General features: G+C 48.9%; 1 protein-coding gene and 1 pseudogene across 1 annotated transcript; one reads left to right on the top strand and one right to left on the bottom strand.

Moving 5' to 3' along the window:
• The first annotated feature begins 1,372 nt into the window (after positions 1-1,372).
• On the top strand, positions 1,373-4,679 carry LOC136500234 (uncharacterized; annotated as a pseudogene).
• Positions 4,680-6,817: 2,138 nt separating this feature from the next.
• On the bottom strand, positions 6,818-7,781 carry LOC136501540 (fasciclin-like arabinogalactan protein 7). The gene has a single exon (XM_066497062.1). It carries the CDS (start codon positions 7,779-7,781, stop codon positions 6,993-6,995), a length of 789 nt encoding a protein of 262 aa, XP_066353159.1. The 3' UTR covers positions 6,818-6,992.
• Positions 7,782-12,631: the final 4,850 nt, after the last annotated feature.

Here is a 12,631-nt window from a genome sequence, read left to right as displayed (position 1 = left end):
CGGAGCTAGATGACTGGGCATCGGCGCGAGCCACCGGCGATTTCCTTCGTCCATGCTCAGGCCAGACAGGTCCCCAGCCAGGGACCCCGTACCAATAGCTGGTCGTAGGATATCGGCGGGGAGTGGCGTGCCGCCCCGGGCTCGCGTAGCGTCGGGGTGGCCTTGCTCGCGTCGTGCCTGGCGAGCGTGGCGTGAGCGGCCGCCCGGGCGCCGCCTACGCCTGGGCTGCCGGGGCGCGACTTCATCGTCGTACGGTGGGGCTCGAGGAGTGAGGAGCACCATGTCGTACTCATGCCCTAGAGACATGAACTCTAGGCTCCCAAACCAAACTATGGTGCCGAGACGCAATGGTCGTATGTGGTCTACCATCCGGAACTTGCTAGGATGACGAAGCTGACACGCAGAGGCCCCTACCTGGCGCGCCAACTGTCGGTGTTTTGGAACCGGGGGTCCCTCAACCAACGAGTGAATTTGTGCTGCGTGCCCCTAATCCCGGATGGTGATGCAAAGAGACACAAGGTTTATACTGGTTCAGGCAATCGAGGCCCTACGTCCAGTCTGAGAGATCAATCTTGTATTCCTTGCACCGGAGTGCTCGTAGTAGGGGGTTACAAGCTAGGTGAGAGAGGGAGCTAGCCCCAGGTCTCGGCGAGGGTGGCGCGGGCTGCTTGAGGCGTTGTTCCCAAGCAGCGTAGGAGTGTGTAGTTCTATCTGTGTGTTCGTCTTTCTGCCTGTTGCTCCCCCTCCAGAAATGGCCCCGGTCCCTCCCTTTTATACTCTAAGGGAGAACCGGGAACATACATACGTTGCTACATAGCGCTTCTATAAATGGGGGTGGCGTGTCCGAGTCCTGTAGCCGGCCACTGTTGTGGTATGGTCGATGGAGTGGCCCTGTCCTTGTCGTGCAGAAGTGACGCGCCGGTCATACTTGATCTTATGCGTCGTGGGGCTCCAGTACAGCTTGATGCAGGACATGGCGGGCGACGTGCTGGTCACCGTGCGATGACGTCGTAGGGAGCTGTGGCTCTGCAGATGCCGAGGCCGAGCCATCGCGGGGGGCTCGGCGGACATGGATCCTCAGGCTGCCGAGCCCCTGAAGCCAACTGCCGAGGCCTTGGAGGGAATTATTGGTCCTGGGTACTGATTCCGAGGCCACAGTAGCCCAGACGTGGCTCCCCACGCTGCGTTGTCCTCGGAGCAGGAGTTGGCAGCACAGTGAGGCATGGGCGTCAACCATGTGCATGGTGGTTAGTACAGTGGCGGGTAACCCCTGCCCAGTCCGGGCGACGTGCAGGTCATCGTGTGATGACGTCGTAGGGAGCTGCGGCTCGGCAGGTGCCGAGGCCGAGCCATCGCGGGGGGCTCGGCGGACATGGATCCTCAGGCTGCCGAGCCCCTGCAGCAAACTGCTGAGGCCCTGGAGGGAATTATTGGCCCTGGGTACTGATTCCGAGGCCACAGTAGCCCAGACGTGGCTCCACACGCTGCGTTGTCCTCGGAGCAGGAGTTGGCAGCATAGTGAGGTACGGGCGTCAACCATGTGCATAGTGGTTAGCACAGTGGCGGGTAACCCCTGCCCGGTCCTGCCTCCTGTCCCGTCGGCCATTCCGCTGTACTGTGCCGAGCATGCGGCCGATGTCAGGGGCAGCAGTTGGCTGAGTTAATGCGACACGACGTTTTGTCAGAGGGACGGGAGAAGGAAGAGGCAGCGGAGTGCTGCCGAGCCCGCCTCGCGCGAGACGGAGGGTCGGTGGCCCGGCCGAGGCCTTTGGTGGGGGATCGCTCGAGGTCAGTGGTGAGGGGGCCTCGGGCGAGTCGAAGAATCGGCCGAGGCCAGCGATGTTTAGCTGGTTTCGATTTTTACGAAGTCTAAGCAGTCGTTTTTTGGGTCTTGCTTAGGGTACCCCTTCTCACGGTATCCGACACATAGTGTTCATCTTTTTTATGCACATTGTCGACATATCTTTTAAAACAACTCTAGAGTACCAAAACTTATGAAACTTATCAAATCAAGACATGTATTTGCAATGATGCATTATGAAATGTTGTCATTTTAGTATTTGGCTATCATCTTATTTACATATGTGATCAATTGCATGTTGCTAATTATATGTTGTATATCTTATATTGTACCGGTTTGAATTATTTGTGAGCGATTCAATTCATCCAGTCCAAAACTATCGAAGAGACGGTCTCAACGGTTTGACTAATAAACCAACAAACCGATAGCCTAGCCGGTTCGATGGTCAGTCCGATCCTAATAAATATGGTTAAAGTTAGATATAGGTTTTGCTAATTTTTTAACCAACCTGGTAGCCCTCCCTTTCTATCACATTGGGCTAATGTTGGGGAAAAAAATTCGATTGTCGTGCGCACTGGGCAGCTGATGGATGGGCCAATGTACCTATGGTAATTAAATGAGCCATATGCATAGTGTTTCTATGCTGATGGTCTGAACCGATTTCCCCCTATTTTTTAGCAGCTAATATGATTAGGTCCAGTGCAAACACGTCCTAAGGCTTTGATTGATAATTATTACGTACTCCCTCCGGTTTCCTCAAGGATGTCGTTTTGGACAGCGATACGGTTTCAAAAACCAACTTTGACCGCTACTTTTTGCCATAAAATATTTATAAAATATAGTTAATATATATACTTTTATAAAACTATATTTTAAGATGAATATACTTACATCACTTTTTTATTTTCAAACTCAACCCAAAAAAATTTATTTATAGTTAAAGTTTAAAATGTTTGACTTAAAACAACCTCAAAACAAAACCGGAGGGAGTAATAAATTGTGGTACAAGATTATTTAGTAGATTGATCAATGGAGTTACATATGGCTTGCTGGTCGTTCCAGATTCTGGTTTGATTCTTCATCTGATCGAGGACTGCGACTCTGTCTCGTAATTCTTCTCCGATATTCTTTTTTTTCAAAAAAAAAATCTTCGCCGATATTTTTTTCCCAATGGCAAGGGTTTTCGGTCGATCTGATCTGCCGTTGTCGATTGCAGAGGAAACGGTAGATTTTGGCGCAGGCGTTCGAAGCTCCGCCGCCTGACGCGCAGCGACGACGCCGACAATGGCAAGATGTTCCCGGACTGGGCGTCGCTGCACCCGGATCTGGTGGAACTCATCGGGTGCATGACTACGTCCGGTTCCGTGCCGTCTGCTCGCACCGGAGCGCGAGCACTGCCCGCCCCCGCGGCCGCGGCGTCCTGGACCCGCGTTTCCACCCGCGGCGATGGATGCTGAGGGCCACGGCCTCCACCCAGACCGTGAAATATAAATGAATTGTCCATCTCTTCATATCAACTTAAGTTTTTGGGCTGAGTTGGTTGGTGTATGCAATTTAATACGGTCTCAAGTTCGAATCCTGGTTAGCGTAATTAAAATAAAATAATTGCTGCTCGTTTCTATTCCACATCTGAGGTATGAGGAAGCCTCCACACGAGGAAGAGTATTGAAATATGAGTGAATTGTCCATTTCTCCTGCTTAAGTTTTTTTTGGTTAAGTTGGTTGGTGCATGCAACTGGACCATGCCGACCTCCGCGGCTTCGTGCGCTTCTTCAACCTCGAAACCGGCACCTTCGCCCGCGCCCACCTCCCGCTGCTGACCGACCACGTCGTCCTCGACACGGTGGACGGACTACTCCTCCTGCACCGCAACGACGACACCGCCATCCGCCTCCTCCACCCCTTAACCGGCGACGTCGCCGAGTTCCCGCCGCTTGCGTCGCTCCTGCCTCAGATGGAGCCACAGCCAAGCTACTACAGCGAGCGAACCAAGCGCAGCATGCTCATGAGAGTTCGCGCCTCCGTTACCGTCACCTCCTCCGGGGCCATCACCCTCGTGCTGGCCCTTGACCTCCTGCTGCATCGCGTAGCCTACGCCACCGCCGGTGACCAACGCTGGACTCTCTCTGCCTGGAAGCTCAAACCTTTTCTCAAACCCGTATCTTTCCAAGGCAAACTCTACGCATTGCAGCTGTCATCCTTTGACATTGGTAAGGTATACATCTACCAATTTGACCCGCCATGCCCAGACGCCGGCGACGGATAGGGACAGTCCCGTCTGCCATTGCCAGTGAAGATTGCCGAATGCCCAAAGGACAAATTGTGTTTCATCCTCCACTTTGTAGAATGTTGTTCAGAGCTCTTGCTGGTTTCTTACAACGATGTTTCCTTTTCGAAGCTGCTGGTCTACAGACTGGCTGACCTTGTCAGTGGAAAGATTGAGCCAGTAACGGACATCGGAGACCACACCTTGTTCATCGGCGATGGTTCTCTCTGTGTCTCACTCTCACCGAACAAGGGGAGGACTAGGAGCTTTCCTTCCATGTCGCCGAACTCTATCATATGCATGCATACTTTCACTGATCCTTATTCTGAAATGTTCGCTCGTTTTGAGCAATATGATCGAAGTACTGGCATCTGGACTCCAGCCAGCGACGGAGACGTTTTCCGAAGACCACCACCGAGCCCCCATACACTAATCCATCATATCTTTACTTCCTGCAAATCCGATTTTTGGTAAGTCTAGCCCTTGACTCTGTCTGCTTTTTTTTAGCTTCTGCAGATTACTTTGACAAGTTGACGAGTGTGAATCCTTGTCTCTGTCTGCAGGAATAACGGATCGATGTATTGCTGTGGATTTGAAACGCAGCCTACGTAGTTGGTGAAGCGAGATCTACGGTATGCGGTAAGTTTCTGTTCCTGTTAATTTTCCTCCCCTCATATATTCAATTGTCTTTTGCTTGTTATTACATTGTTCAGGCATAGCACAGTTTGGTGTTGTTTGGTTCTAAACTCAGTTAACATTAGTAGTAGCTAATGCCGTTAGGCATTGTTTGGTTTGGATGAACTGTAACTAAATTTGTGATGTTTTCATGCTATATCGCATAGTGATAATATTGGCTAAGATGTCATAGCAGTGTATTAGAAGCTTTGGCTGTTCTGTTGTATTTCAGCGTTACTAAGATTGGTTTCTGTTTCATGTTTATGCTGGAATTCATATGTCAGTTATAACCTGGCATTATGTGTATAGTTTATTTTATTGAGGGATTTAGAGACATACTTCTGTATTTAGCTTTGTTATTTGCCAGATGTATAACTATTGTGCACTCTAAATGTAAAAACCATAAATGTAAAGTCGACTATACAATATCAGTAAGATCTCATCAGTCGTACAATAGTTTTTTTTATTAATGATATAATTAACTGTTGTGGAAGATTTTGAGTAATCGAACTATTCATACCAAAATACATTTATTTTGTTTAAACATGTGTTTTTCTTCCATTTTTGAACATATATATTGGTTTTGTTTGTATATTGGCTGTTGCTAACATTCATTTCATCCATGTTTCTAGGCTTGATGGTCTCTTGTTACTGCTGATTTTCTGAGGCCTTTGCTTCAGAATGTCTAGCTAGAGGAGGAGCAAATAAATCGTGCATTTTCTGTTGAGGTCGTTGGCTCAATGGTTGTTGCAACCTCTGTCACTCCATCTTTGTTAGTATGGTACACATCTATTTAGATACATGTGTACAGTGATGTTAATGTTTTCGTTTGAGTTGCCAGCAGCGTAAGTGTGTTTTCTTTAAAGTGGTTGTGTATCTTGACATTTGATTACTGAATAAAGCTATCAAATTTACCTGTTGCTGGCTAGATTATGCAAGAACATATATCGGCTAATATCTATTATCTATATTCTGAACTGGCAGAAGCCCTATTGGGCTAGATCCATTTGGTGATTTGGATGTGCATATCAATATATATGCATCACTGCATCACTGGTTATTAGGGTTTCTCCGATACTCCAGGTTGGCGTGCTGCCTCAGTGTCCACGTTGGCTCCAAATGTCCATATCACACCGAACGGTGGCTCCGCAGAGCCGCCTGCACAAGCGGCAACAGCTCCGTCTGACAAAAGAGCGAAGCACCAACCAGAGATGCGTTGTGGCTCGAGATTGCTGAATTTCCACCGTGCAAAAGCTGCAGTATGTACAGTGATGAGACAGTGAAAAGACCAGACTAGTATAGCTTGCGTTGGAGAATGTGCTGCTTCAATCTCCGTGGAAGACTACTTTTTTCTGAGGCTAATACTGCTGTACTGTACGCCTGCGTTGGTGTTGCCCTTAGCTCCTTCCCCTGTGCTGCATCACTGTCACTGCATCGTCCCGTCCCAGTTGATCCCTCCCCTCCCCTGATCTCACATCCGTTTCAGCTGCATCTCGTCCCAGTTGCTCCCTCCCCTACAAATCTTCACCCCCATCTCCCGCGGTCCATGCTCATGGCGGCGAGGAAAAGGACGGTCCATTCTCATGGCGGCGAGGAAAAGGAAGGCCGTGCGTGATTGACCTCGTGAATTTTAGTTCTGATTTCTGAAGCCTGCAACGGCAGGAACTGGCGGAGGTCAGAGACAAGCACATGCTGAAAAGCTCATCAGAGATCGTCACTGACAGAAGAGAGGGGATCCCATAAACTAATCTTCTGGGAAATCTGCAAGTTTCACGAGTTCATACACATCTTGATTAACTGTATATGTGATAGAACATCGACTTTCGATCACTGATCACTTGCACTTCATGCTGTTAACTGTTCAGTATTTTCAGTAGTCAATCAGTTGCTGCACTTAGCAACTGATCAGTATTTTCAGTAGCCAATCAGTAGCATGCTATTAACTGTTAACCGATTCAAATATTCAATTTTCTGGCGCCATCATCCTGCCGCTTAGCATAGTGTATCAATAGCTGTAGGTATTGGAAGTATGACCGGCAAGTATGAAATACTTTCTGCATACATGCATCGAATCAGGAGTATCAACAACGAGTAATCATAGAAGCATATGATGCAAACACTCAACAGCTCAATCCTAACACAAATCCCTACCATATGTCCAAAAGAATGAATCCAGAAAAAACCATATATAAATTAAACACGGTGGAAGCTCCCTAAGCTGAACTGACATGGTCAGGAACTCATAGATTCTCACCACAAGAGCATCAGGACACCTGAGATAGCAAGCGCCAAGTAATGGGCGACGCCGGCACCGACTTGGTACGACGAACTCTTCTCTGCCGCCTTCGCCTTTGCGCTCGCTGATTTCCCTGACGTTGGGCTGGGAGCGACATCAGAGGCCTTGGCGTCTGGGGCGGGAGCAGGGGCGGGTGCCAGCGGGGGGTCGCTCTTGAAGATTTGCATCGGCAGGAGGACCTTGTTGACCTCGTACACCGCGACCGGGCGGGTCGAGTACACGCTGCTGCTGATCTTGGGGTTGGACCACATCGACTTCACTTGGATGGTGCCCATGTTATAGGTGAGGTTCACCGTGTACTGCGAGCCAGCGAAGGTGGACACCGGGTTGAGGGTGCTCAGCTTGTCGAACTCAGCCAGGGAGTAGTACTTGGGGATCGCATGGTACAGGAGCAGCGACTTGAGCTGGTCCTGGGTGAGGTTGGCGAATGTTGTCTTCTTTAGTGCGGCGAACGCAGAGTCCTTGGGCACAAAGATGGTGATGCCCTGCTTTGTGTTGTTTGCCTGGTTCTGGAAGGTCTCGATGACATTGGTCTTCTGCAGGTAGTCCAGGAAGGTGTGGAATGGGCCGGCCACACTGAGGAGATCAGCGAGGTCCACATGGTGCGGCGCAGGCGCGGGTGCTGGCGCTGGTGGAAGGATTGTAGCTGATGGAGCAGGGGGGCTCTTCTGAGCAACTGCTGGTGAGGACAGCACAATGGCTAGTATGGCCACAGTAAAAATGCCGGTTTTGAACTCCATCATAGAATCTGATTGCCTTCACTTGAATGAATCAATTAATTCCCTGAGGTCACACAACAATGCAGAATTAGACACTGAATATCTCATCATACCTTCTTTTTCTTCATATAAATCTGGAAAACTAATATACCAGGTTCTTGGCTAGTAAATTCTAAACTGACAAGCTGCAAACATAAGCAAACATGCTGGGGCAGAGATAGGCAACAAGTACTGAATTCATACAATTGCTATTTGCTAGAAGTTGCTAGTCAGCTATGAGAGATCTAAATTGTGGTTCCTACCCTGAAATGAGAGGGTGGTAACTTCTTGTTCTTCAGATTCAAGGAACTGCTACTTTCTATTTTTTTTTTAAACGAACCTTGGTAGTAGTTTTCATACATAGGAGGAAAATTTAGTTTTGCTTTTAAGTAGATAGAGAACAATCGGCTACCATAGCCTTAAGGTTCAGCTCTAGAAATCAATCGGAGATAGAGAACAAAGCTGCTCCCATCTGAAATTGCAACATTGGTGTTCAGATCCTTGTGGTACAGATTTGAAATCAGGAGTGAGCACAGCCTGGAAGAACAATTGGTACACCTTTCCCTATCACCACGAAAGACAAATATATAGGTGCCAAAGGGGAAAGAAACACCCATGACCCGATCTGACCGAATTGACCAGCATTATAGAACTGTCAGATTCCACCTACCAAATCACACGACGCGACATATAATAAACTAACACATGAACCGAACAGCACCGACACCTCTCCTGCAGATCTCAGAAGCACGGGAGACTGGGAGAGCCGGAATCTGAAGAAGCAAGTAACCGGCCACGAAACTGAACGACGCAGCAGAAATCTATATATGTCAAAATTTCTTAGACATTTGCGTCAGCTTGAAGGAAACGGAACACAGAACACCAGGAAGATCTGTTCTTCCTCGGGTCAGGAACCGAGGAGGCAGATCCAAATGCAGCTGCAGCCGCACTAGGCCACTAGCACGGCGCAGTGAATCTAAGCGCCTCTGATCTACTAGCAGAAAAAAAAACCCTCCGAAATTGCAGCACTTGGAGATGGAGGCCAAGAAAGGCACCAGCTTTGAGCATTGCGGCATGGATGGAATTTGATTGCAGAGCGAGAGAGAGAGAGGCGGGACAACGGGGAGGAGAGTAGGAGTCTGACCTTGACCTGAGCGGGAGCAGGGGAGTGATGAGGCCAGAAGCCGAGCAGGACGGTGGAGGAATGGAGGGGTGTGGTTGAGTGAGTGTGCTATATAAAAGGTGGTGCGTTGTGGGGATGGATGGAGTAAAAGATAACGAGACCATGGGGGTGGGGTGGCAGTGGCACCTGGTGATGAGGTGAGGAAAAAGAGGCTGGAGCTGGGGCCCACGTGACGTGCCACTTCTCTCCTCACTCTATCGTGCTCTCCCTCTCCTCAAGCCAAAGAGGGGAGGTGCACTGGACTGCACTGAAAGGGGAAGGGGAAGGGGAAGGGGAAGAGGAGAGCCAGCCATAGCCAGGTAGGACTGGAGCTAGCTGCCATTTCTGTCCTATCCCGAGTGACTCTGCTGTTCGTTTTGCTCCTCATTAGTGGCGCGATTACCGTCCATGAACTGCACGGGTACGGTTTTGTGGCTCCTTGATGATGCCTTGCTAGTTTTGCAATGCTTGCAAGGCCATGTTTAGATTGCAAAAAATTACATCCCGATGAATAGTAGCACTTTCGTCTTATTTGGTAAATATTGTCCAATCGTGGACCAACTAAGCTCAAAAGATTCATCTCGTGATTTCCAACTAAACTGTGCAATTAGTTATTTTTTTACCTACATTTAATGCTCCATGCAAGCGGCTAAAAATTAATGTGATGGAGAGAGAGTGAAAAAACTTGGAATTTGGAGGTGATCTAAACACGGCCCAAGTAAGCATGTCCCTGCCTTTCTAAAACCGAGCTGTTGATGTGCCCTTTCCCCCCCCCCCCCCCCTAGACTAGAGTTTGTTTTGGTCCAGCTTGAAAGTAAGAGAGAGAGAGAGAGAGAGAGAGAGAGAGAGAGAGAGAGAGGGGAGAATTCTTTTGAGGAATTTCAGAATGTGATCACCTCTGTTTTAGTGCGAATAACAAAAGCGAAAAGAGCTGGAATGTGGTGATCCAAGAAAAGGAGCCGAAGCAGAGAGGTTCATTCATGTGATGATGTACTGACAAGGGCACTGTTGTCACTGTTGTGCCCTTTCGGCCTTTTTCTTCTGCGAACAGGATTCCTTTCCTCCAGCTCTCACGGTGTCAATGCGCCCAACACTACCAACCAACTCATTCTCAATGCTATGCTGGGTTATTAGGAGGTTTTCCGTGGGACACAACACATTCAGACAATGTGACAAACATATTAGAGATTGAAGGTTTTTCCCTGCTCAGACCAACTCATTCTCAATGCTATGCTGGGTTATTAGGAGGTTTTCCGTGGGACACAACACATTCAGACAATGTGACAAACATATTAGAGATTGAAGGTTTTTCCCTGCTCAGACTGCCGCGCTACTCGGGGTAAGTAAGTTTGATTAGATTTATAAAAGAATATTAGCAATATTTATATCTCTAAATAAATTTATTATAAAAATAGATTCAGCGATATATCTAACGGCAGCACTAGCGTCCGGATGTCTTGATGTCCGCGGTGGCTCTGCCCTGTCCACTCGAATTTGCACGCCGCCCGCGCCGGCTCCGTTTCCCGCACTCGCATCTGAACCGCACGCTTTACATTCGCTGCCCACGTAGCTCGGATGACTCGCTCCCACCTCTTCCACACCGGCGCGGCGCTCGTCTCTCCCAGACCACCCGGAAGACTTGCCACGGTCTCTTCCACAATAGCAATGTGCCTCCTCCCCACACCAGCGGCGGCGGCCTGTGCCTCCTCCACGCGTCGATAGGCGTGGCTTGGCCCTGCCCACCCTCATGGACACCAACGCTGTCGGTCTGCACTTGCAACATGAAACACTCGAATGCAACATACATTTGAAATAGATAAAATATTTGGGACATATGCTTGCAACATGTGTGTGAAACATATGCAACATCTAGATAAAAATAATTGCAACATGAAAAACACTTACTGCAACATAAGACTAAAACAACGATACGATTGAAACATACCGCTGCAACATATGTGTGAAAACATATGCAACATCCAGACAAAAACGATTGCAACATACGTCTGAAAAATAGATGAAACATTTTGAACAAATTCTTGCAACATGCTTCTGAAACACTTGCAACATGTGCAACATCCGCCCGATCTACTTTCGTAACATCCATAAAAACAAACTGCAACATACCTATGAAACGACTGAAACACCTGAACCATACATTTGCAACATGTGCAACATCCGCCCGATCTACTTTCGTAACATCTATAAAAAACAACTACAATATACCTTTAAAACGACTGAAACACCTAAATCATACATTTGCAACATAGGGAGAAGCCTGGGCCGATCAATTCCAGCAGTCGGGGTCGGAACCGGCGGCAAGCCGCGACGCACGAGCACCACCACAACCAGCGCAACCAGTGCTGGGCTTGGTTCGGCGGCGACGGTCGGGATGGGGGCGACGAGCACCATGGCCACCGTGGTGAGAGAAGGGGCCGCTGGGGGTGGGGAGGGTGCCGCGCCGGAGTGGAGGAGAGCCGCACACTTCCCTACGACACTGCGGCACTACCTCCATAGATCTCACCGAAGACGAGTGGATCTTACTCCTTGGATCTCGCCGGGGTGTGGAAGATGGCCGTCGGATCTGCGGGTGTTGGGGGCTCTCGATAGGGGAGGACACCGGGCGTTGGTGTACTGTGTGGAGGGGATGAGGAGCGCGGATGGGGTAAGTGCGGGAGCATAGCAGAGCGGAGCAAGGCTTGTGGGAGTTGATTTTGTTAGGCAAGGCGTGTTTTTTTAGGCAAGCGGCAAATGCGACAGTGAGTGAAGTAACCTGTTCGGCCTTCCGGACGTCTTAATGGTAGCATTACTATTTATCTAATGATATTAATTATGTACCATACATATTAATATTATATATATATATATTTAGTCAAAATTGTTTCTCGTGGAGCGAAAACGACAATTAGAAAGAGACGGATGGAGCATGTAATATTAAGTATTGGTTTGAAACTGTGTGAGATCGAACAGAAGCTTCAGTGACCGTTCTTGAGAATTTTGTTACCTACAGTACATGTGGAATGTGGAAGTCTGAAGTCTGAACCGAACGGAAGTTTCGGTTTGCAGCAGCCTAGGCCAGGCACATGTTTGGTGGCCACAAGTAAACACCAGCTTTTGTAGTGGTGTGTGGTGTGGTGTCACCGATCTCATGCTCATCATACAAGAGCAAAATGCCCTGATATATATTCACATGCTTCCTTGTTCTCGTTTCCCTTTCTTTAATTCTTTACTCCACGTGGCGAGGGGCATGTCGGTGTCTCAAACTCTGAAATCTGAATACGACGTTGCTCCTTTTTTCTGAACTGCTACTTCCAATAATGGCACTAAACCGACAGAAGCCTGAAGGCGTGTGTGGCCGGTGTGATTACGTGAGGTCGAGGCCAAACGCGATAAGACGACGGCGACGGGGACAGGGACGCCTGCGGTGTCGCCGTGTCGGTGCGACGACGAGAGGGTGGTTCGTTTCATCAGCTCGTATCCGGGCGGTGCGGGCGGCCACTGTCGTTTGGGCTTAATGGGACACCATTTCAGAATAATTAGTGGCTGTCCTATGGTGAGTAATAAACAAGGCCCCCCGCCCCCTAACCATGAGGGGAGCTGTCAGCCTCAACTGGCTGGGGCTTCAGTCCCAACTTCCAATTCCTAAGCAGAGCAGAATCATGGGTGGGGTTGC

The sequence above is a fragment of the Miscanthus floridulus genome, chromosome 13, assembly GCF_019320115.1.
Source record: "Miscanthus floridulus cultivar M001 chromosome 13, ASM1932011v1, whole genome shotgun sequence".
In the NCBI taxonomy this organism is placed as follows: Eukaryota; Viridiplantae; Streptophyta; class Magnoliopsida; order Poales; family Poaceae; genus Miscanthus; species Miscanthus floridulus.
Note: the sequence above shows the minus strand (reverse complement) of the source record. Positions and strands in the feature narration are given on the sequence as shown.

Excerpts from the sequence above, each read along its gene's own strand:
- LOC136501540 (XM_066497062.1), bottom strand. The coding sequence starts at position 7,781 with ATGATGGAGTTCAAAACCGGCATTTTTACTGTGGCCATACTAGCCATT.